Source organism: Coturnix japonica, chromosome 3 (genome assembly GCF_001577835.2).
Source record: "Coturnix japonica isolate 7356 chromosome 3, Coturnix japonica 2.1, whole genome shotgun sequence".
Lineage (NCBI taxonomy): Eukaryota > Metazoa > Chordata > Aves > Galliformes > Phasianidae > Coturnix > Coturnix japonica.
This window is the reverse complement of record NC_029518.1, coordinates 34583196-34608709: the sequence shown is the minus strand read 5'-3', so window position 1 is coordinate 34608709 and position 25514 is coordinate 34583196. Positions and strand designations below refer to the sequence as shown.

The 25514-nt window shown below is 46.0% G+C and overlaps 2 protein-coding genes across 5 annotated transcripts in view; both read left to right on the top strand.

The window, feature by feature from the left end:
* SLC35F3 (solute carrier family 35 member F3) overlaps positions 1-20968 on the top strand; it is a 129560-nt gene extending 108592 nt beyond the window's left edge. For 3 of the 4 annotated variants that reach the window (XM_015857841.2, XM_015857844.2, XM_015857843.2), the window contains 5 exons: positions 15486-15705; positions 17069-17194; positions 17372-17564; positions 18121-18210; positions 19313-20968. In XM_015857841.2, the coding sequence (XP_015713327.1) occupies positions 15486-15705; positions 17069-17194; positions 17372-17564; positions 18121-18210; positions 19313-19557 (874 nt within the window). In that variant the 3' untranslated portion in view covers positions 19558-20968. The remainder of the gene's footprint in view (positions 1-15485; positions 15706-17068; positions 17195-17371; positions 17565-18120; positions 18211-19312) is intronic. The other variant, XM_015857842.2, reaches the window with a different exon arrangement.
* A 3305-nt stretch (positions 20969-24273) lies between these two features.
* On the top strand, positions 24274-25433 carry LOC107311386 (cytochrome c oxidase assembly factor 6 homolog). The gene is made up of 2 exons (XM_015857845.2): positions 24274-24481; positions 24957-25433. The coding sequence occupies exons 1-2, from the start codon at positions 24335-24337 to the stop codon at positions 25050-25052; spliced, it is 243 nt and encodes an 80-aa protein (XP_015713331.1). The 5' UTR covers positions 24274-24334; the 3' UTR covers positions 25053-25433.
* Positions 25434-25514: the final 81 nt, after the last annotated feature.

Sequence of the window (25514 nt, the reverse complement as noted above, 5' to 3'; positions counted from 1 at the left end):
CTAGAAAATGGCCAAAAATTCTCAATACTTCGTAGGAATACCTTGAGTAAAAATGAAGTTACAGCTCTGTAATTGTGTCTGATGTTTCTGCCATCTTACAAATAGTGCTGCTGTTAGGGTCTGAAGGGGCTCAGCAGCCATAGAGCCATATCCAAGACCCCTCTAATGTGACTGCAGTCATGTCAGAGTGTCTGTGAAGTATTTAACCCTACCACCAACAGCTATGTTGTGTGTTCACAGATTGTTTCTTAACAAGCATGAGTGTATAATTAAATTTATCCAACTGATAAGATACTTTCTTGGGATGTTTCCAAAGGGGGCATTTAATTGGCTTTATTTTTAGATTAACAGGAATCATAATGAGGGCATTCCACTTGGAAATCCTACCAGTTGAATGTATAGCTAAATTTGGACCTACTTTTTGGATGGCAGGCTGTAAAATATTACCTACTGCTTTATATCTCAAGAACTTCGTTTGGTTCAAAAATTACCAATTGTCATGCCAGATATGTTTGCTGGAAGAAACCAGAGACAAGTAGTCTCAAAAAACTGAAGCCAAGTGTGTTTCCTCCAGAACAATTGTGCTAAAAACAAGCTATTATCATTTGCCACTGTTATACTGCTGATATCTGGAGTCACATTTTCCCATAAAGCCTTTGCCTGTTACGGAAGAGTGATTAACCCCAGATTTTAGATGCTATAGAATCATCTCACTGGGGAGACTTGCAAAGGAGATGACAAACTGTATATTAGACTCATTGTAATGCCATGATCTGAATGTATAATGGTAAACTATCCTTCCTCAGTAACCTGGTCACAGAAGAGTGTGTTTGGTTTGCCTTCCTTCAGTGAGAAGCTTGGCTCTCCTGTGCTCTGGGCTCACAGCTGTGTCTATGGGGCTCTGCCACATGAAGCTCACTGACGGCACCTCCGAGATGGTGTGCAGCTGACAGGAAAAAGATGCAATAGTTCATTAGTTTTGTCATTCTGTATAATTCAGTCATTTTCAAAAGGAATGGCGCTGAAAGCTTTGTAGTACTGAAGGTGCATAATAATCGCATCAAAATTGCCCATCTGCAGCTAAAGTGAGATAATTGCCTAGGCGTATCTGCATTTGCAGAAGAGATTTTTGAATAATAAATGTTTATAAAGCCCTTCTGTCATCATGTTATCCAGTTCTCACCCCGTAAGCCAAACTCTCAATTCATTTACACTCTTTTCAAACCAAAAATAGCTCCCGTCGGTGCAGCTCTGGAGTTGGTCAGGATGAGGATCTGGGTGAGTTTGTCACTTGGAATTTGCTTCCAGCCCCCCCAGAATCATGCATCAGCCAAATGAGAAGAGCCCTTGATTCTTTGCTGGTGCTATTTGCTGTGTCTTTAATAATGAAGTAAATGACTAGGTGGTGATACTGATTTTCAGTGGTACTGGCTGGTGCTTCATCCTGAAGGGCTCGTCCCAGAGAGATCCACAACAAGGTTGAGACATGAGCCTCATCCTGTAAACAGGGATAAATATCAACCTGTGGCTTCCCACCAGTGCTGCTTCCTTCTCAGGAGCCTCTCCTTACTCAGAAGATCAGAGCCAATTCATCTTCACAGAATGCATGCAGGCTACAGACTGGCAGTAGCAGGTTAAATGCAAGGCCACTCTGATGAGGTTTATCACCTCACCTGCTCCCACAGATAAGCTCACTAGCATAGAATCTGGCTCACTCAGGACTTCAGACGTGGTCCTGCTGTGTGATATGCAGCTCTCAGTATGCCTGAAGGATGCCTAGTATCTGCCTTGGGCTTTGCCTCTGCTTCAGTCTTGTTCAGTGCCCAGCACCATGACAGGCACCCTGCTGCCAGGTGTCTGAGCAAAGGGCTTCACCTCAGCGACACTGCACTGCTGTGACTGGCGTTCTTCATGTGAAGTGGTCTGAAAAGAAATTCAGATGCCATGCTACAATTTGTGATGATAGGAACTGCTGTGCAGTGTGCTTTTTCTTTCCCTCAAGGGGCTAAGTTCATTAAATAACCTCTCTCTTGGCTTCGTCACAGACCATGACGTTTGAGCCCAGCCACTGAAGATCTTTGTTCCAGTTGTGTAAGTGAGGATTTTGTGGAACGAGCTAGATGTAACAGAGTTTACCACTGTGCAGTCATAGTAAATGAGCCAGATTATGCCTTTTGTACGTCAGGATGTTGGATGGGGAACTTGTGAGGCACTGTGACTCTGAATGATCTGTGACTGAGGCTCAGTGAGCTGTGGTATTTTGGGCAGCATTCCTAAGGTCCTGCTGTTGGATTCTTGCTCTTACTGATGACTGTGGGGAAACTACGGACTTGTTTGGAAGGAGCAGTGAGCCAATAATGAAGGTTTTTGGAAATGGCTCCTTATTGTTGTGTGTATGTACATATACATGTATGTGTGTGCGTATATGTACATATGTATGCATGCACCTACACATGTGCTAGAGGAGAGACAGGTGGCTTTACTTTTGGCAGTCTGAATGAAGGTTCCCCAAAGTCAGTTTTCATCCCTTCCCCAAGGGAAGGAGCCTTTCCTAGAGGAGGAAGCTGATGAATCCATTTCTTTCAGGCTCTTCTCTGGTGTATTGTGATACAACAAGAAGTAAACTTGTACATAGGAAGTTCTGTACTAGCATATGGAAGAACTTGGTAAGGGTATTGGAGCACAGGTTGCCCAGAGAAGTGGTGGAGTCTTCTTCTATAGAGATATTCAAGATCCAGCTGGATGCCTACCTGTGCGACCTGTTGTAGGATTACCTGTTTTAGCAGGGGGATTGGACTTGATGATCCCTTAAAGTCCATTCCAACCCCTGCAATTCTGTGATTCCCACCGTGACCAGGGAGGGGCATTGGTAAGACTGATGTCCAAAATAAGTATCTGCATTTCTTTAATAATGTGTTTGAACACAGTACTAATTCTGTGGAATCCTGTAGCAGAAGTCATTTCTGCAGACATTCATTTTCCTAGTAGAGGGATATATGGAATAGCCACTAGACATAAGTTGTAGTGGTGACTGAAAAATTCCATTGAGTGTCCTTCAGATCAGAAGTTTTCCTGTAAAATGCAGAAATGTTTTAAGAGGGGGAGGAGGGGAAAAAAGGCCACCTATGTTGTGCTAACTCTAGGGTAAATGTAGGTTCATGCCCTTGTCTGGGGTGGACAAATCTCCTTGCACAACGTGTGCCGTGTTCTGTGGGTCCCTGAGGCCAAGTGTAATCTCAAGGATCAGGCCCCAGATTGTTTGCTGAGCAAGCTGACACCTGCCTTCCTGCAGTGGGAAAGCTGCTTATTCTCAAGCACCTGTCTTCAAGCACTGCCAGCACAGCTCTGAAAATTCCTTCCCCTTTGAATTTCAGAGCAGGAGCAGGAGTAGTGGTTACTCTTGTGGTCCCTGTGAGAACAGCATGCTGGGCTGGCCCTCCCCACCAGCATGCCTGACCGGGCTGTAGGGTGGGTACACAATTCCCCTTATACCACCCTGCACTGCACTGCAGGATAGATGCAATGCCTTAGGCAGCAACCAGGAACCATGCCAGTCTTCTGTCAGCATGTCCAAGTGCCTGCTCTGGTTTGTTCAGTGCCCCAGGACAAAGTTGTGCCCTTTTCAAACAAGGAAGAAATAAAGCCTCTTCTTTCCATCAGATATGAATTACAGTAGGGTTGGAAGAGTTCTTGTTTGGAAAACAACCCATTTCCATTTTCTGTACACCTAGTCCTTTTGTCAGATTCTTAGCTTTTGATAAATAATTCTTTCTCCATGTCTGTCTGTACATACCATCCCTGCTTCTAAGATGAAAAACTCCCTCTAAACAATGTCTTGCCGCCTTCTTCTGGGCTACAATCTTGTTGTGGTTGATGCCATACAGCGGAGATGCCAAATTTAACTGCTTTCACCTCTTTAAAATCTCTATTTTAAACTCTTATTTCGCTCACCCATCATTCCTTTTGAAATGAGTGGGCGCTGACAGTCCTCGGCCCACTGAAAAAATCAATGTGGTTTAGGTATCTGAATATTAATTTATGCTTTTAATTTGATATGATCTCCTCAGGATTTTCAGTGTGAGCATAGAGAAATTCACTAATTCCTTGCTGCTTGCTCATTTGTGCTGTTTGTGCATTATTTGTCAATTTCCTTTTATATTATCTTAATGAGAAATATAGTGAACTTCCTCAATATGAGATAATTTGTCTCTGTTGGTTTCATTTCTGGGATGATTTATGTATACATTAAATTTGATTGCAAGCAGTTGCCTTATACATATAAACCTCAATTTTCAAAGGTCTCTTAGGATCCTTTAGGTTTTAATTGCAGCCTTACATAAAACAGAATTACCTCATTCTGGTACTGAACATGAGAAAATCTGGAGACAGGGAGTTAGTAAAGTAAGTCTGCTGTTCTTTCACAAATGACTTTCTAGAACTAGGGAAAATAGCTTTTTAAGATATGCACTAACCACGCTCCTGTAGTTTGGTACATGCATCGTTGTTGCAAGCATCGCTGATCATTAAGAGAAAATGTTAAATATCCATATGGCAAAGAAGAACAGTAATGAACTCAATTTCACATCAAAACTGAAGAGCAGGAATTATTAGATAGAATGTTGTTATTTTTTCCCTGCCTTATATCTTCAAGATACTGTTCTGTGCTTTCTGCTGGGCAGCTAACATGGCTTTCTTCCTTCTCTCAGCCCTGAAGCTGCCTGCTGAGCTTCTTTCACATGCTGGGAATGTCTTGGCGTATGGCTCAGCCCACCTACCAACTATTTCAGCTGCTGAGATGCTGTGAGCTGATTAAGGCATCCATCATCTTATACATTCCTTAGATGCCATGTGATGAGATGAACAGAAAAGAGATTTAGATTTAGTCCTTCTTTGTCTTATTCTTTCTCACAGGCCACACGTTGGCTTAACTCAAGCCCAGGCACATTTTCCTTGAAGAACTGTTCGTTCATGTATCTTTGTGTTCTATTTATTTATTTCTAATTCCCTTTTTCTGCTAGCATGCGTGCTAGGTTGGATCTCCATTACCGAAACCTATGCCATCTTTGCCTATCTCATGCAGCTGTGTAAAGTGTCATTATTGCTCAATGTTTGTTTGAAGTAAACTCCTGGGAAACCCTGATCCGCACTGGCTACTTGAGCTGGGTGCTTTCCAACAAATGCCAAATACTGTGCCTATGTCAAAGGGCTTGTAGACAGGGCTGAGGCATGTACATGCACACAGATCTGCTGAAAATAGTTGATGAGTGATGACTGCTTCTGTTTGTGTCCATGCGGAAGAGAGCATTGGTCCCACGGTACCTGCTGAGGGAAGGTTAGGCAGAAGCCTGAGGGCATCAACTGGGACGATGCTTTTCTTGCCTTTTGCTGAGGTGTGTAACCCTGAGCAGCACAGAATGTGATAAGGTGGCACAGTGTGGCAGATGAACAGGAAGGGATGTCCTTGTAGATGAGGATGAGCCCTAAAGACCCGATTCCTCTTTTGTTGAAATGAACTTTCTGCCAATGGAATGCTGATGTCTCACCCCTTCGTGTCCCTACCTGAAGTAAGACATCTAGATCATACCCAAGTCCACAAAAGAGGAAGCCCTGTGCAAGTAGAAGGCAGCTGCCACGTCTCCCATTGAATATCCCCCACGAAGGCCTGCAGTATGGCACCCATGTGGCTGGGCTGCTTTACCCAAAAGCTTTTCCAGAAATCCAAGGTCGAGAGAAATCTACCGGAGTCTCAGAAAGATGTAAGCCTGCTTCTTCAGATAACACCAACAAGTCAGCTGGTTAAATTAATGCGTGCCTGCTCTTCAGCTGAATGCTTACAGAATATGTAGGCTGTGACACATCCCCAGCAGTAACTCTGTTAAATTTTTCAACACCCCCTGCTATACATGTGTAAGAATTTGCAGGCACACCAAAACAGGCCAGACGACTGTGCTTTTCTGCTCTGCTTTTTAGCTGCTCTCAGAGCGGTGCTCTGCCTCCTCCTTTCATCCTTTCTGCTATAAAACCGAACGTTCTTCATTTCTCATGCAATGCTTGTACATGGCTGCAATTGCACTGACCGTAACTGCAGCCAAAAGGGTATCCAGTGCAAATTATGTAGCACATTCGGATAGTGGCCTCTGGAGCCACAGCTTTGGGAGAAAGCCAGAAAAGCCATTTTATAATTACAGTTTAAGTCCAGGGGCTTTATAAATCTGCTGTAAAATAAATAAATAAAAACAGTCACAAAACAGAGCAGGCACGCCTCCAGTTTCAGGCATTAATAATGGCTGGCCAATGTCCACTCCCCTCCCAGGTTGCAAACCTGCAGCCAGGATGCCCTGTGCACTGTGTTTCTCCATATGAGAAGGGAACAGGTTTTTGATTGACGTTGGTGCAGCTGCTCTGGGAGCAGAGCATTATCCTGGAAGTCAGGATCACAAGGTCGTTCTCCAAAACGAAGGAAGGAATAAGCATGTCACAGGAGCAGAAGGTGGAAGACAAATGAACCCGGTAATGTCGGATCTGGCAGTACTTGGCTGTCCTCGCTGCAGCTCAGCTTTCAGGTCCTGCAGGCAGGAGGGAGTCTCACTGCACAGCTCCTTACAACCTCGCTTCGAAAATCACATTCCCACACTCCCTGTAACTCCTACCCATTAATTCAAGGAAGATGCCATAAAATGCAGCTGCGTGTCTGAAATGGAGCTATTTTGCTTTAGCTAGAAGTGAATGGTCTAGAAATGGATGTTGCTGCATGCCGAGCTGATGCGTATCAAAAGACTTTGATTTCTATAGTCAAAAACATGCAAAGAACAGAAATGACTTTTGTGACCCTAAATCAGGTGATAATTGCTCTGGGTCTTTCCTGGTACTCCTATGTTTTATTTTAGAGATTCTGTATTTTAAAATGATAATCATCTGTGCTACAGTCGATCATGTGGTGTCTGAGCAGCTAAATGCAAGAAAACTCTTTAACAGGCTTTGTTCCAGGCAGTTTATTAAAGCCATTACAAGAGGCACATCACAATGTAATAAACGCAGAAGCAGATAATGGTCAGAACATTTCTAGCATGAAATGCACCATCTATTCCAATTTAGGGAAATCCAGGTTAAAATCTGTCCTTTTTATTCGGCAGTTTCGAATGTCACATTCACATTTCTGAGACAAATACAGATATGATGTTCCTGAGTCCCCACAAGTTTACTGTCAGCAGTCAGGCTCTGCCATTTAAGCATCATAGGACCTCCATTCTTCCAGGTGCTCTTGCTAGATGGTGTCATTCCATTGCAGACAGTCCTAACTCTCCCACTGTATGCTGTGCTCTTTCCCAGGAGTTAGTTTTACAGTTTTCTTTACAAGCAATGTAGTCTTGGTAAATCTAGCTGCCCCTGCAGCAGGATGGATGGCTCTTTGTCACTGCAACCTGCAGGACCAGCCACATGCTGGCAAGGCTGCCATGGTCTCAGGTGAGCTGAGTAGGGTGTCTGCAGTTTAGATCATCCTTTCAAAGACAACAGAGCCGTAGTTCAGCTCTGCATTTGCACCTGAGTGGCTCTGAGTGCATTAGTTGATTTAGTTAACTAAATTGTCATTAATCTGTCTCTGATCAGCAGGGACTTACACTTGTCTTCCAGGCTGAGAGGAGCTGAGTGAGGGGTGCCTGTCTAATGCCTCCAAGGTGAATGAAATGGCAGAGTGGAAAGGGGACAAGAAAGAGTCAGGGAGTCCTGCAGCAGGGGGATGCTGGAAACAGGTTGGGGCTTGGCAAACCCAAACAGGTAATTCCTGCATTGTACGAGTCCATTTCTTCACAGGCAATGCCAAGTCTATCCCACACTGACGCAGGATGGGCATAAGTATTATTACTTCGATCATTTTCATGCTGAAAGCACAAGTACAGCATTTGGACCAGCAGATGGTTTTCCCAGTTCATTAACTCAGAATTCTGCAGCCTGTTCAGAAAAGTTCCCGTGCTATCACTGTGTCAGATAAGGACTCCTTGCTGGTTCTAAGTCTTTTATGGAATGAATTGGTACTTTCAGTGGTGACCGGGTTGAAATCCTCATTTATAGATTTGTAGCCAAGATTAGGGTAGCACATTAAATGCTAGAGTGGTACCAGCTTTCTCTTCATCAGGGTGATGTTTCCAGAGTGCTCCTCTGGACAGAGATGTTTTCCTTTTGCTAAAGATCACACAAAGCAGAGCTGAAAGAAATTGTTTAGTGGGCAATAAAAATATAAAAGAAGAAGAACAAGTACATAAAAAATGTCACTAAGGAGGAGAGCAGCATGCGCTGTAACAGCCTGATCCAAAAGGCACTGACGTTTCCCCCCACATGCATTGCAGTGACAAGACCTGACTGCTTTGTGTTTTCATACTTCTGTGGTACCAAAGATTTCTTGCCATGTTTTGATGATGGCTCCACCATCTCTTGTCTTGTGGGAGTAAAACCTTAAAATTAGGAAATATTTCATATTTCATATAAATAACATCACATTTCTAAATCAGATCAGCACTCTGCAGCAGAGTATCCGTGGAAGGCTTCAGATTTAAAGCAAATTTCCTCCTGGACTCAAAGAACAGCTGCATATCCCATCCAAACACATAAATAATAATTGCAGGCATCCCGTTCCGAGAGGTGCTTGTGGCTTCCAACAGTTCTGGCAATCTCCAGTGTCAGATTGCGCCACCAGCTGAACTTTGGAATCTATTTTTATTTATTTTTTATTCAATTCAGCAAATCTGAAACCTGCAGTTCTGCTTCCCTGGGATTTCTGTCTCTCTCTCAGCACTGTTGTCATTTCTGGTCTTGCCAGCAGCTGCAAATGACTCTAATTTTCTTATAACCTCTCAGTAGCTCAGTCTCTTCAGCGTCATAATCTCTTAGTTTACTTGTGGAACTAATCAATTTTATCTGATCTCTCTCTCCCTTTGTATTCCTGCTTTGTTCTTTTTAATATCACGCTTGCTTTACTTCATTCTGTATGAAGCAATCCAGGGCTAATAACCCCATTAGGTTATTTTTGGTCTTATTTTGTCTCTAATGAGGATGCTGGTTGTGAAGTCTAGAGTAACAAGAAAAGTCAACACCAAATGCGCCAGAAGTGGGAGGTCTAGGTTGGATATTAGGAGGAAGTTTTTCACTCAGAGGGTGGTGACGCACTGGAACAGGTTGGCCGAGGAGGCTGTGGATGCCCCATCCCTGGAGGCATTCAAGGCCAGGCTGGATGTGGCTCTGGGCAGCCTGGTCTGGTGGTTGGTGACCCTGCACATAGCAGGGGGTTGAAACTTGATGATCATTGTGATCCTTTTCAACCCAGGTCATTCTATGATCTTCCTGTCTAACAGGCTTCTTCATAGCTCTCTTCTGTCAGTCACCACATTGTAGGGAATATACACACAAGCATGTGGCTGCTTATGACAGGTGTCTGGAACCATCTTATTCTGTGCACATACCTAGCACTTAGACAGCACTTCCTCCTTGTGCAGATGGCTTTAAAGATCCAAACCATATGAGTTCCCAAAACTCTTCACTGCAGCTGTACCTACCTAGTTGCCTTGAGCACAGTCTCTGGCAGATTGAGCTGCCGTGGCACCATTTCTGTGCTTTTCAATCCTTTAAAAACACGGTGGGTGTCAGTCGATTCAGTTTTGCCTGTCTGCTGTTGCAACAAGAAAGTGCTCATATTGGGAGCCAGAAATTACATATTTCTCCTGTAGAACGAGTAATTGACTTCCAAGCCGTTCTCAGTTATTGTGTGCCTTGAGAGACCTAAATGTACCAGTAACTCAGTAAGTCATTTGCTTACTGTTACATATTGCTCTGTTATTATCATTTATACTAAGGTCTTTCTTACAATAAATTAATGCAGCCAGCAATGGTGTAGAACGTGTGTTTTGAAGAAATACCCCATTGGGAGACATGTCAAAACAAGTAAAGCTGTTTGGAAATATGAATCTCAGAAGTGCAGTACGCGGTGTTTTATAACAGCACTCTTTTGGCTCTGAAGTCATCAGCTGTATTCCTTCACTCCATGTGATGTAAGGCTGCTGTGTTTCACAGTTCCTCACACACTCGTTTCCAAGATCACCGTGCTTTGAAGCATGCTGTGAAGTCTTGCTCCAGTATGAGGGTAGATGCCACCCCTATGGGAACTTGAGGACTTGGCACCCCTCTGCAGTGATGCTTTGTGCAAGACATCTCGAAGTTAGAGCATGCTGGACCGGGGCTGCTCTGACTTTGTGTTAAACAGACAGCAGCAGTGCAATTAAAAAGGCAAACAAACTTTGGGCAGAAAAGATTCACCTGCTGTTGATATGGGGTACTCAAAACATGACTGACTGTAAGTAGAAGTGTTTAGAAAAAAATAGTTTCCTTTATGAATCCCGGTTTACTTAATGCATCTAGCAGCAATGTGTGCTGTGTGCCAGCTTCTCCGATGTGTCAGTGAGCTCTGCTTGCTTTTTTTTTTTATCACTTTCCTTCTTTTCACTGACTAGGTGCCAAATTGATGGTATCTCTTTCAGTAGCCCTTGAGTCACGTGCTTTCCTGTTCCTAGCTGCCCCAGCATCCTGTCACAGTGCTGAGCAGATAGTATGTAGGCTGTGAGGTTATTTCCCTCATTATCTGTACTACAGTTTGATGCTGCTATTGAGTGAGGATTTACTGAGCTAATCACTTTTGCCTATGGCCCAAGGCCATGGTATCACCAGCAAGAATAGCTGCAAGCTGACAGTGTCTTCCCTGCTATAACCACATGTATCTTTATGTGGAGTCTTTCTGACCATTCATAGGCGTGAAAGTCCAATGTGAATGTGTGGGAGTGTGTGTGTGTATGTTCTATCACATATACTTTGTTATATGTATTGTAACACTGGTGTTTGTGCAGCCAGTGTTATCACAGAGGCGTTTCTCTCTTCCTAGTATTGCCCCATGTCTTTCTGCTTCCCTCTCCCAAGACACATCAGCGCTGCGCTTCTATGCAACAGCATAGCTAAAACCTGAACATTTCAGAAGCCAAGGCACCAGCTGTTACAGAGGTGTTTTATTCTTGCCTGCTTTTATGTCTGCCTGCAGCAATGGCTACAGAGCCCTGATCCCCAGGAGGCCAGCTGGCCAGCTTCTTGAAGAAGCTGATTCTTCCAAAAAGTAGCAGCGGGTGCAGGTCACAGCTGCAGCATCCAAGCCGGATATAAATCAGAACAAGCCGAGCTCAAGATATCCGCAAGTGTTCACTGCACAGTTTCAGACGCCACAAGCCTTTCGTGCCCCAAACTTCCACTGACGTCAATGGAAATTTTGGCTGATGACGGAGAGCAGTGATGATGTTGACTCCGGCAGTGAAAGGCCTGAGAGCCCGGTGTTTAGGTTTCTTCTGCCTGGGTTTGTATACGCTGTCCCTCACCACTCACCGAGCACCGCACAAGTGCTCGGCTGCTCGGCCGGGGCACTGCCGAGGGGGGGATGTGGGCCTGGGTCTTGGCCAAGCTCTATGGGAAGGCTGTGGCAGAGCTTTGCAGCCAGCTTCCAGTCCTGTGCTTGGCAGCTGCTTTTCAGTATTGAAGTCCTTCACTGCTTACTGTGCCTCTCCAGACTTCTGAGCTCACTTTATAATAGGTGGCACCAGCACATGTCCCAGAGCTGGGGTGCAGTACCCAAATGGTGGCTGGCACAGCACTGCCCCTGTCCAGAGAAGGCTGCATTGTGCTGCTCCTCGCTCTGCTGAGAAGAACACAGCCTTCGGGGGGGACAGTCCTAGTTACTTAGTGCTGATTGGCTCCATGCAGTCATTAGGTAGGTGGGATGCACTAGAACAGCCTTCCTGGAGCCAGAGCAGCTACCCATCAGTTACCTTACCAGGCTGGAAACCTGTGCAAGCAAGACCTTGGTCATGTCAGTGCCTCTGGCTGTGTTCTCCCTGTCCTCATCATGCTTTGGTGAGTCCAGGAGGAAGATAAGGCCATGCAGTGCAGGATGAACATGACTGGCAGTGCTGTCATCAGAATGGATGTTCAGCTGCAGTCGCAGCTCCCATTAGATCTCCTGTCAGTTTGTGTGATAAAAGGTAGTCATAGCTTTGGAATGACTCAGTCTGCCTTTGAGTCACAGTCTTAATATCCATTCTGCACCCTACAGGCGTCCAGTGAACGTGTTGCTTTTTCAACAGAATACGAGGGTGGAATCAAGAGAGAACTTGTAAGTCAGATACAAGGGCAGAGAGAGAAAAGAGTCCTGTGGGGAACATGTAGGTTTCTAGGGGCTGATGTGGGGTTGCTGTGGCAGTCTCTAAGCCAACTACATTGTCAGGACAGTGAGAAAGAGTGCTCAGAATGATGGAATCCATTTGATTTGTTGATGGAAGAAGAAAGAATGTGAGCCACCCACCCATTCTGCTGTGACCTGATCTTGACCAAGTCCTCTGCTTGTGCTCTACATGGTCACTCTTACTGGCCTTCGGCTGCTGTGGAAGAAGGATGGTGATTAGTCCTGGTTCAACAGGCTGACTGCTCCTTGAGCCTGTGCTTTTATGTGCTGCTGTCAGAGCTGGCAGTCCTTTCCACATACTCTTTTTCAGCCCAGCGTCAGCCTGGAAAGAAGCCTCTCGCTCTGACACCCTACTGTGCAAATGGGCCCATTCGCTGACTCCACACAGCAGCAGCTGCCCACTGCTTACACCACAGGCTCATCAGGACCCCCCATGCACCTGGAAAGCTTCCCGTCCAATCCCCGCTCCCTCTTCTATCTGCCGCTCGTTCTACTTTCAATAGATGTGTCATCCAAGTGCCTATTGGCCTCCAGTGGGCTGGGATGTGGCTCAGATTTAAGGCAGATGCTGTGTGCTGAAGCAGGTGAAGTCGGGGGCAGCATCCTCTTGTGGGCTCTGTAACCAGCTGCTCCATGAAGCAGCCTTCGAGCAGCACCAAAAAAGCTCGTCTCTAAGTTTATCCAACTGTGATGTCTGTCTGGTCTGCAGGTCTTGTACGTTGCAATCTGGTTTTGTACGTTTAAACTGCTTCTTGATGTTAGTTTAAACAGTTTCTCATGAAGGCTTCTGAGTGCATGCTCAGACTTGTCTCAGAAATATGTATTCGGGTGGTTTGTAAGATTTGTATTATTTGCTTCTTTCGGAGCCATTCTGGTGTATTATGTAAATCCATAGCAAAGCATTTCCTGGGACCATTTGTTGTGCAAATGCATAGTTTGGCACGTGCGCAGTGCTCAACAAAACCAATTGCCTCTGCCACTCCAGTTGGGAGAACTGAGATCAGCCTGGAGAATTTTTTGTTTAATTCAAGAGAAGCTATTTTCCTCATTTCATTTCCCATCCAAATGAGTTTCAGCAAATGAGATGGAAACTCTTGGAATAGCTGAAAGTATAAAGGCAGAACATTGGCTCAAAGTTACATGTAGAAACAAGTACTGCTCAGTGTCGTTAAAAGTGGTAGCTGTCTCTGGATTGGCTTTTGGGGTCAATTCTTGCATTTAATAAAATACTTACAGATAAATATGGGCATTAATAAACCATTGGATTACTTTAAATGATGTCAATTTCTGAGGAGCTGCTTAGTATCTCAGGTAGTTGCTGTGCAGTTTGTGAGCAGGTAGGTTTGGTGACACGCTTCAGACCTGCTTCTTATTTTAAGCTTCACTTCAAGCCTTTTTCTTCATCCCCGGCTGGCAGGTTTATGTGCGATGGTTCTTGATCTGAGACATGCCACAGGAGCCTCCTGCAGAAGACAAGACGTGACATTTGGTCCCTGACTATTTTTTGTGCGTTGAATGGAGAATGTCTGACTGTGAACAGTGTTGCTGCAGACTATTTAGCCATGCAGGCCTCATCAGTGCAGGGATCAGCAAAACATGTTTTGCCTGCCAGTCTCTAATCAAGAAGCCAGATTCCCTGGCACGCTGGCTGCTTTGCTTTGCTCTGGGGAGCCTATGCTCACTGGTGAAAATCAGGAGCAATTTAGCTAAATTCAATTTGCAGGTACTCACCTTGCAAGGTCAAACAAAGCAAGAAGTGCAGACTATAGAGAACAAAAATCAACCACTGGGAGCAATGGCAGAAGAAAATATGCTTTGGAGAAGGCTGCGGTATGAACACTGACAGTGAGAAAACTGTAACAGAAGTCAGCAGGTTGGAAAGTGAAAGAGCTGGCTTGGGCAAAGCATATGTGTGTTCCTCCCAGGTATTTCCTACCTCACTGCATCTACCCCAGAAATGTAATGGCAGCTTCAGTGGCTTATTTACCTCTCTGGCACTGTTTGGCTTTGCAAAGAGTAGCAAGAAGCTGAACTCCTGGGCTGGGGGAACTGCTGTGTGTGTTTTGTCTGATTCTTGTCTACCTTCCTCTTTGGGATATGGTCTTATTTGCAAAGAGAGGTGAAAAGAATTCCTTCCAGTTCGGGCAGAATTGCATGCATTCATTTGCAAAGCAGTGAGCAATATCCCAGCTACCTAGCAATGGGGAAAGACAATAACGGGCAGTGGAAGGTGAATATTGTTAAACACGCAGTTGAGTTCAGTGGGGGAAAAAAAGAGAAAAAAATATATAAATAACAGGACTTTTAGTGTCACCTTTGATTTGCAGGCTTTATTTGACTGCTGCACCTGCTTTCAACATGACTGAATCTTACTTACTTAGCATGGGATTTTGGCACCAACTGCTGGCCATTAACCTCACTGGGGATGCTGAGTTCCAGTGACAGATATTTTGATAGCCTTGTTGTGCTGCAGACACGCACAGTGGGACAGAGCTAATTTGCCATTTGCTGTGTTAATGAAGATACACGTTAAAAAGATGATGAGGAAAAACAAGAGCTAGCACACGGAGGATTATGAAACAGCAATTTGGAGTAAATAAGAAATTAAAAGCAGTGAGAACTCTTTGTTTGACATCCTACCACATGGAAGCATGCAGTGCCAGGGCATGCCTTGACCCTACAGCAGCCCATAGAGTTATGGCCTCACTGGCCATAGCAGCATGCATTACAGTGTGGGTTACCTCCCAGCCCTGTCTTGCTTCCCATGACTACCGTATCGAGTCCTCCTTGCACAACAGGACCGCATTTCTCTTAATGCTCCTCAGCCTTCATTGACTTACAGCCCCCTCACAGCCTGGTGCTCAATGGGAGACCTGTGCCTGAAGAGGCCTCCTCTGGAAGCCACGGCCTGCAAAAAGCCATTCAGAATTAGTGAAGTTAGAGAAAACAGGTAGAAGGAAGCATTACTGTGGAGATCAGTGAGAAGAGACTCCCAGAGCAGGGAATGCAGCTCAGAGCCTTGATCCAGGCCCAAGCACGGCCCAAACTCGCTGACAGCTGCTGCTGCAGGCACCAAGATCTGTTTGTCTCCTTGTCTTTAAGGTGTGCGTCTTTCTTCCCCCATAGGAAAGGACAAGGAGCAAGAATGAAAAGAAACGTGTGTTTGCTGCAGACTGAGACTGGCTGTTGCACTAATGCTGCCTTTCTCTCCTTGTCGTAGGGAGTGCTGCCGGTTTTTTGGAGACAACGGCTTGACTTTGAAGGTGTTTTTTACCAAGGCAGCACCCTTTGGTGTTCTCTGGACACTCACAAACTACCTTTATTTACATGCAATAAAGAAAATAAACACGACAGACGTCTCCGTGCTGTTCTGCTGCAACAAAGCATTTGTGTTCTTGCTCTCATGGATCGTTCTGCGGGACAGGTTCATGGGGGTGAGGGTAAGTGACTCCTTAGCTCTGTCTCCTTCTCCCTCTCTCCCTCTGCCTTTCCTTCCCCTTTCCCAGAGCAGTGGCAGCACAGAGACCTACAGAGCAAGGACAAGCCTCTCCTGCCGCATTTCCCAGCAGAAACGATGTAGCCTGCTCCAGAGCAGAGCACCAGGGCTGCCTGCTGTCTCCATGCTGCTCTGAGCATACAGCAGCCTTTGCTTGTCTCCACTGAGTTAAAGTTTTCCAAGGGAACTGGAAGCCTTGCAGCCCCCGCTGCCATTCTGGCAGCTCTCAGCACACGGTGTCCTCTGGCAGCAGAGCTGGGCAGATGGCACCTGGCATCCACCATGGTGACACAGCAGTAACCAAACCAAAAGGCCCCAGGAGTCCCTCTGGCCTCACCACACCAGCAGTCACGTGTTCATATAACAGCAATCACAACAGTAAGACCTATATTTTGCCCGCTGTTTGAAGAGCCCTCTGCTCATCAACTCAAGCAAAGCTTTCAGTGCTTGGGAGAGGCTGCGTACCTCACTGCTGACAATTAACTTTGTAGAAGTATCACCCTCCAGCAGGAGGCTGGGACTGCCATGCAGGGTTGGAGCCAAAGGCAACTCACAGTGCTGCACAACACCCTGCCAGCAGCCAAGCCCTGCCAGCTGGTGTCTGTGCTCACCCGTCCAGCTTCCCAGGTAGTGGGAGCCAGAAAACAAATTAACTGGATTTTGCTGAGTGCATAAGCAAGGGTATCCCAAGCTAGTCCTGGAGGCAGGGGAGTGTCACGTTTATCACAGCTGGCCATGCTGGCCATTTTGATCACAGTGAAAAATTGTGTTTTACTGATGCTCATCTGTCTTGTAGCACTGTCAGTGAGGAGTGCAGTGCTGGTTGGTCTCAGGGGAGGAGGTGTGCAGACAGGTGACTGCTGCTCTCTGCCCTGGCAGCTTGCTGAATGCTGTGTATGTGCTCTCTCCCAAAACCACCTTAGGACTCAGAGCCTTTCCTGCCAGCACCAGCGGTTTCTTAGTTGTGTGTTATTGCCATGCACATGCTGCCAGGACCTGCTGATGGGGAGGCTCTGTGGCAGAGATGAACCCCTCTCTTCACCTCACTCCAAGACAGGATGCTGAAGGCTGGCCTGCTGCATGCTGCCCAGTACAGCCTCTCTTTCATAGCTCTGCCTGCAGCCTGGTCAGCCAGGGGAGCTGCCAGCGAGGGCAGCGTCAGCTCCTCAGGCACCAACCTAGGATGATACTCATTTCCAACCTCAGGACAGGGATACAGAAGTACCACACTCTGACATAAAGCTGCTTTCACTTTTTTCCACACTGGGGGTTGTCCAGTAACGCTGGCTTTCTTTGTCTCCAACCAGATCGTGGCTGCTATATTTGCTATTGCAGGGATAGTGATGATGACGTACGCTGATGGGTTTCACAGCCACTCTGTTATTGGGATAGCCCTGGTGGTGGGCTCTGCCTCAATGTCTGCTCTCTACAAGGTAAGCACGGCTGGGTCTTCCCACAGGAAGGTGTCTGGCTCGCATTGCTGCCTACGTGCTCCCTTCACACTCCCCTTACCTCAAGCAGGGACAGGACATGGGAAGCTGCTGAAGCCGGGCTGCCTGCCCCCAGGGAAGTGCAAGACTTACAGCAGCCCATGTGGTTTTGTCTTGTAGGTTTTATTCAAACTTCTGCTGGGCAGTGCAAAATTTGGAGAAGCTGCCTTATTCCTGTCCGTGTTGGCCATCTTCAATGTCCTCTTCGTTACCTGTATTCCTGTCATCCTTTATTTTACCAAAGTGGAATACTGGAGCTCTTTTGACATTGTTCCTTGGGGAAACCTCTGCGGATTTTCAGTTCTCTTATTGAGTGAGTACACTTTTACCTTAAGGAGTCACAATGCATGTATATGTATTACCAGAAAGCTGTGCCTCAGTGCCTACTGACCAGATCAGCACAGGCCAGGATCTCTTGAAATAAATAAATGTATGAGCACATCCAGACATAAGCAACTGCTTGGCTGAAATCTCCTGCAGGGGAATTATCTCCTTGCAGCAGAACCATAGAATCATGGAATGGCCTGAGTTGAAAAGGGCCTCAAAGATCATCTAGTTTCAGTCCCCCTGCCATGGGGCAGTGTCACCAGCCACTAGACCAGGTGCATTAGTATAGAAAGCTGGAAGGGCCAGGAGTCCACCCACATTACCAAGCACTATGCTGAGAGTTGGGTTGTGCCCAGACCTCACCCCAATCCTGCCATTGGCGCCAGCAGGGCAGAGCTCCCTGTGAACAGCAGCATCCTGGGCAGGTCCGTGCTTTTTATATGGAAAACATACAGAGGGAGTAAGAAAGCAAAGACATTTCAAGCAACATTCTCTTTGCTTAATTTCACAGCAGTAAAAAGTGGTTTTCTTTCCTTCTTCAGCATTCAATATCCTACTGAATTTTGGAATTGCTATTACGTACCCCACCTTGATTTCTCTTGGAATTGTACTGAGCGTCCCAGTCAATGCGGGTAAGGGTTTCTGACTTGTGCACCTTGATGAACACATTGAGATCTGCGGCCTCCCAGATAGTTGCTGGGGATAAAAGCAAAGACCTCCGTTCAAGACATTTAAAATCTTCTTTTAGAAACTGAAGGAGATGGCACTGATTCAAAATGTATGCTCTAACTGTTAGATACATATTGTAGAATATTGCACAACTATTACGATTTCCACAATTGCTTTTGAAGTTACTGCCTGGAGAAGGCAGGTTATTGAAAAACAAACTAGATTTGAAATCATCTATCTATAGGCTGGGATAAAACCTCTCCGATGATGTAGAAATCTATTCATAATGATTTTTTTTTTTTCAAGCAGGCTTAATGTCAGACTGAAACAAATATAATTGCTTACCATCTAGAACAATCACGTGTCTGCCCTGGTAAATGATTTTGCAGGTGTGCAGACTGTTGGGCTGTGAGGGTGGACAGGGGAGTGCAAACCCAGCCCACACCACAGCCCTTACTTTTCTTGGATGGGCATCATAGGAAACAACAACTCGTTCCTGTGTTACCATTTACACTTCCTTGCTCCTTAAGTGAATGTGGGACTCACAGGCAGTGCTGGCAGGAGGCTGCCTCCTGAGGCTCTAATCATGGGAGTTAAAAAACCCTTCTAATGTGGGCAGCTCTCTCTTCTCTCCCAGAGCAGGCTCTTAAATCCATGCCTGCTGGCTGCCCAGACGGATGCTTGCCTGCCACGTGGCACAGCTCCAGGGACACACAGGCAGTCTCAATTCAAGAGCCACAGCATATGGCTTAGAGAGGTTCTCTGAAGGACCTCTGCTTAGTGCTGACTAACAGTGGTAGTGTGATGCCTTTTCACTCCAACACAATGCTGGCAGCATGTGAGAGGCCGCTGCAGGCCCCAGCTGCAGGCAGTGACCCCATTTGTACCCTGAGCCCCCAGCCCTGCTGTTCGCTCCCACCTGGGCTGTGCCCTGTCCCATGCTGAAGCAGCAGGCAGAACGTTTTCCTGCTCACTCAGTCTTCAGAGCCGGGGATGGGGGAGGGAAGGGGTTACTGCCCTAACGCTTTGTCCCACATAATAACACCAGTTCAATGTCCCACACAGTTGTTGATCACTACACGAGTGAAATTGTCTTCAACAGTGTCCGAGTCATCGCCATCGTCATTATCGGCCTGGGCTTCCTCCTGTTGCTCTTGCCAGAGGAGTGGGACGTCTGGGTAATAAAGCTCCTCACGCGTCTCAAAGTCCGAAAGAAGGAAGAACTCCCCGAAGGGAACGGAGACGTCACTTCAGGACTGCCCAATAAAAGCCGGAGAACTCGCCCCTCCATGTCATCCTTTGCTCATTAAATGCTCTTTTTACCAAAACTCTGTGGTTACCTTCCACGCGATGACGCAAAGGTCTTTTCTTGGGAAGAAGCACACCTGACCACCAGGGTGTACATACCTGTACAGTTTTGATATGATCACCATCTAAGGCATCGAGTCTTGGCATGTCCAGTTTGCTTGTACCTTTTTCACATCAGACCTTTCACTTAAGTAGTACACTGAAAAGAAAAAAAGGACTGCAAACCAAGAACCTCTCTTCTCTTTTTAAATGAATGTAACATATAGTCGAAATATATTTGCATAGGTTATTTTAAAGAATGGTTTTCATGAGAAGCGGGGCAGACATTCTGTGCATTAGGTACCGAACGATGCATTGCACACTGTGATTTAAAAGAAACTAATGCTATGCTACATCACGTGTTTATTTTTGGCCAGAGCTATACTCTGAAAGTTTGAAATGGAACCAAAAGGGAATCTTTTGGGGGACAGGAAGATGGGGGGAGAGTAGAAGGAAGGAAGGATGGAAATGACTTTGCGTAGCTGAGCGCGTGCTGTGCTGGAACCGGTAGAAAATTCAAGTACTAAAAGCACTTGCACTAAAGTACTAGCGGGAAAGCAGTCCAGAGCCCAGATCTCCTTGTACTGCACATGGATGTAGTTCACGTTTAGAATCATGCAAGAGAAATCCAGTGCCTTCTACAGAACTCTTGTCTTTATCCGTGGAGAACCAGGCTCTGCTGTGAGTGGCAGTGCTGCGGGCTCACAGTTGCAGCCCCAGGCAGCCCAAGGTCCCACTGGCACCAAGACATGCCCAGGCTCCAGGAGCTGCAGGGGGGCCTGGTTCTTGTTTTGCTTGCACAGGTTTTACCCCTGTGTGGAGTTGCACTTGATTAACATTAGTGTGAGGAAGGGAAGTCTTGGTCATGTGTGGGAAAATCAGACTGAAAATGAACAACAGAGCAGACAAGAGCATGGGTTGCTGATGTACGGTCTGAGAACACAAACTAAGGGGTGAATCACCAGTTGCTTTACTCCATAATTGTGAGTGTTAAGAGTTAAAAATGTAATATATTTACATCAAATGTAACACTTTTTATGAAACTTGTAAGCACCAGGATGTTTACTTACGCGATTTTGGTTCGCCATTAAATTTCTATCTGTGATAGATCACATGCTATGTAAAGAAAAAAAAGGGGGGGGGGGGAGGGGAGGGAGAAAGGTTATAGTTTACTATTTTTGAAGTTTACATTGTTGCATACAAAATGAGAAGTGTTCCTTTGAACTGCTGCCATAGCCTAAGGGTCTCTGCTGCCACCGAGGCCCTCTTTGTTGCGGGCAGGGGTGGCATCCACTTCAAAACATTTTAGCAATTCAACTTCAGATTCCATTATCTGTTTGGCAAAGCTAAATAATAAAAGATTTTAAACTCGGCTTCAGGCGGTGCTGTTTCCCTCTCTTGACTGTACCACTAATGCTAATTAGTGCTAATAACTGGTGTGAAGAGGCTTGATCTCAAAGCTCCCAGCTTCCAACATACTGCATCTTTGGGTGTATCATTTAGCCACTGCATGGTAACTGTTGAGTCACAGCCTGAACCACTGATTGAGCACCTGGGGAAAGGACCCGCTCAGCCCTGGGAGCACAGGTGAAGGCAATTCAGCTGTGTGAGCAGAAGGGGTGGAGCCGGGCTGCATCTCTCTTAGACCTCATTTAAGGGCTGACTGCTGCTGGGGAAGGGTATCTGGTTGGAGATCTTTCTCTTCTGGGCCTCTGTCTTCAGAGATGGGTGAGTACTTTTCCTTTGTAGCACCTTTCTCTTGTGCTAGTTCCTAGAATTATAGAATCACAAGGTTGGAAAGGGCCTACAAGATCATTTAGTCCAACTGTCCTCCTGTTATCCTTCCTTTGTTATTGTATCTCCTGTAATGCCTTTCCATTGAGTTGATCTTCCTGATAGTTACAGTCACCCTCAGAGCATCCCATACCTCTCCCCAAGCTCCCTTGAGGTGAGGCCGAGAACAAGTGTGTTAGTCCTTCTACTTTCCATTATCCCAATAAGTAGCATTCTTTGTCATCTTTGCACTCCGTTTTATTGTGCTGTCCAAAAGACAATCAGAAATGCTCGGAATGGTGTTAAGAACTGCACTGAATGTGCATTTAGTAAAGACTTGTTAACATCCAGCATAGATCACAGGGGAGTTCATGGCACTGCAATGGCCAGCAGCGTCAGTAGAACTCTGAGGTACCAAATGCAGCTGATACTGCTTCAGCTGCTTTATCCTTCCAGAGAGCAGCCTATACAGAGGTGAAGACTGGGATTTCTATCAGCAGTTTATTATAGTATCTTTCTTGTGCAAACTAGATTTACCCATTTTAAGCTGCTCTGAACTACACGCAGGCAAATCAACCAGATGATCTGACCTGTATTTCTCCAGGCAACATCTTGCACTGAACACCTGGCTTGAGGGCAGGCAGATGCTCAGTGAAACTTTCCAGACAGCAAAGCCTGGAGTGTAACTAGGAGGATGTCAAGAAAGCAGCACATCCGTATGGGTATGTGTCTTTAAGTGCCAAAACTTCACAGCTTTGAAGCTGAAGAATTACAGGAACTGGAGTCATTGGATCCTACTAGAGGAACAAGGTATAGGAAGGGAAAGATCTCCTGGGAAGGCGCTTGGTGCCCCTGGGTCAGCTTTCAGGTGAGGGCAAGACTGAAACTTTTTGATCTGGGACCAGTAAAGGATATACTGGATACACTTAGTACCTTGGAGATCAGGGCTGAGGTAGTAGAATCATTTGAGTCAGAAGGGACCTTTAACAGTCATGCAGTCCAACTGCCCTGCAATGAACAGGGATGCTTACAGCTAGATCAGGTTGCAGTTGGCAGGGTCTCCTGCTTGCCTCACAGACCAAAGTATAGTGTGCAATCTCAAAAGCACAGTGATTCAGTCCTGCTGCTGGGGCTGAATACATCTCTGCAAGACAGCACCACAACCTGAGCCTGGGACCAGTGCTTTGAGTCTTTTATGCCTCCTAAGTTGAGATGCTCCCTGGCAAAGGCTAAGGCTGAGAAGCTGCCTTAATCTGGTCCCTGTGCAAGCTGTCCTTGCAGAGACAGCCAGCTGTAATGGATTTTGATGGACAAGTTTAATTAGCTCACTACTATTAGAAGAGAAACAAGTAGATTTGCTTCATTAGCTGCTATGTTTTAGGGCTCTTCTGTAACAGCCTGCATCTTATTTAAAGTCTTTGAACATCAGAAAAGGAAATTAAAAAGAGAACTTAAGGAACTTTTGAAAGTGAAATGAAAGAATAATTGAATGGATGCCCTCCTACAGCCTGAAAATCTTCTTTTAAAAGGAAATCATGTTCCTAAGGATAGGACCAGTAGATCAAACTAAAGTTTCCAAAGATTAAAAAGCCTCTTCTACCTGAAACTCCATTGGGGTAGAATATATTATCCATCTTTCTATGCTCATGTTTTTTCTAAAGAGAGTGTCCATCAGCATTTCTCCATGCATATCACAGACATGCTAAGATGCAACCAGTGTGCTTGTCAGTAATGAAGAGTGAATCTTTTAAAGGAGAACTAGAAGTCTGGAACTAGGGAAGCTGCAGAAGTTGTATTAGTACTGTACTTAAGAACCTGTCAAATACAATCTCTGCAATGAGACTTATTGGAAACTTCAGAAAGTTGAGTGCAATGCTTGCTGTTCTCTCAAAAAAGGACCAAATTGAGATTGTGGGAAGTGGCTCATCCTTAAGGCTCCATTGAGTACAAAAGGACAATTGAGAGACTTGAGACTTGCTCCCTTCCTCCTTTCCATAGGGGAGGGTGGCCTTTCCTTTTACTCACACAGATTATTTACACCAAATGCAGCTTCTGCTGGTACCAAAAGCAGCAGGATTGGCAAGGACTTAAAGATGTGAGCTTCAGCTTTGTCTTTCTGCCCTGGTAGCCACTATCATACACAATGGGCCAGCAAACTCAGATCTGCAGTCTCCCAGCAGAAGATATTGCTGTTCCTTTGTCTTCTGAACCTGCCAAGTCCTTGATGACTCCAGCCTGGAGGGCACATGCAGGAAGGTGTATAATATTGTTCTTTTGATTTTTGGTCAATGATACATTCTAATTGCTTTCCTAAAGCATAAACAAAACCATCTCTACTTGTGTGATTCTTGATATGACCAAAGGCATGTTACTTGCTAGTTTGGCTCCTAGGAATGTTGGTACTGATACCTGAAACAAATATCCACCATGTATGAGAGAAACATTGCCTTTGTGCATGTAAAGGCAAACCCATCCAATACAGCACACTTAAGCTCTACTGAAATGATAGGAAATTGTAGGATGCGTTTCAGTCTCTGTGAGAAGCAGAAATCCTTTCTTACATTCCAGTGTGTAACATGCCACATTTGAAGGCATTCAAAGGAGACTCATGACTGTCCTTCTTCCATCAAAATAGCTTTGTGAATTGCAGTCTGTTTGTAGAATGGGGAGATTCCCAGAACCCAGAGGTTGTAGTGAGCTGGGGGTCAGCCTCGTGTCATTAGTGATAGGAGGGAATGGTTTCAATGGCAGGGGAGATTCAGGCTGGACATTAGGAAGTATTACTTCTCAGACAGGATGGCCAGGCACTGGAATGCACTGCCCAGGGAGGGCAGGCACGTAGCTCCTGTTTAACACCCCGCTCCCTGAGGCCCTTCCCGCCGCCCCGCCTTCCCGTGTCGGCCGGTGCATGCGCACTGCGCCGCTTCCGCGCTCCTGACCTTCGCTGCCGGTGTGGGCCGGATCGGAATGATGGCGGCCCCGACCATGGAGGAGAGGAAGGCGTGCTGGGCGGCACGGGACGAGTTCTGGCGGTGCCTGGACACGCACACGGAGGACGCGCCGCGCTGCGAGAAGCTGAGGCGGTCATTCGAGTCCCTGTGTCCGCAGCAGTGGGTGAGCACAGCGGGCGGGGCGGGGCGGCGCGGGCAGGGGGCTGCTCCCCTCTGTTGGGTTAAGGCCACAACCCGCCTCCTGTTCCTGTGTGCACGTATAAAAAGGTCGGTCCGTTTTCTGCCTCTAAGCTCCCCTCGAGGAGCAGAAGGCCGCGCTGAGCTCTGCCCAGAGCTGCCTCCCTCAGCCTTCATAGCAGAGGTGCTCCAGCCCTCTGAGCATCTTCATGGCCAGCGGCTGCAATGACGGAATGCTGCAGTTGTGCTCCAGGCACACCAAGGTGCAGTGCTTTGAGGGCACTGGGGCTGGGAAATTACATGGAAAAGCTGCTTCCTCACACAGAAGAGAAAGGCACAAGGGCTGCTTTTACAAACATGAGGGGCAAGACCACCTATGGCCCAGTCCTGCTACCATGTACCAAGGGCCCTCATATTGCTAATTATAGCTGAACATGAGCTTGTTTCTCCTTTTTCAACAGGTTAAATACTTCGACAAAAGAAGGGATTTTTTAAAATACAAAGAGAAGCTGGAATCTGAAGGGTTTCATCCTACAGAAACTGCTGGAAAGTCTTAGGTACTGTGTGCTTGTTGAAGTGCAACTACCCAGCACAGATGTGTGGCCAGAAGAAGCAGCAGAAAGCAACACAACCTCTGGAGTTCAAGAACTGGTAACCCATCCTCCTGAAATGCAGACTGCTGCTGCAATGCAATGCAAGGCCTCACCCATCTGCTGAAAAAAAGATGGTCATGGACAGCTTTTTATGGGTATGAGATAAAGGAATACAGTGCAGGGCTGTTCACAAACCCAAGGCTTAGAGTTTGTAACTCCAGTCACTGTTTGCAAGAATAAATGATTCTGTGATAGCATTTATTGTTCTTTTTAGAACATGGAAAAGTGCTTTTTTTTTTTTCCTTAAGTGGATTAACTTTCCCCAATAAAGCTTTTCCGACTTTGCTTCCTTGTCAAAAGGAAGTGGTGATAGTGTAAGTATGTCATTCACATTTGTCACTGGCCAGGTATTTCAAAGTACACACC

Coding starts and splice junctions, on each gene's coding strand:
- LOC107311386 (XM_015857845.2), top strand. CDS start 24,335: ATGATGGCGGCCCCGACCATGGAGGAGAGGAAGGCGTGCTGGGCGGCA. Junction 24,482..24,956: donor CCCTGTGTCCGCAGCAGTGG/GTGAGCACAGCG, acceptor CTTTTTCAACAG/GTTAAATACTTCGACAAAAG.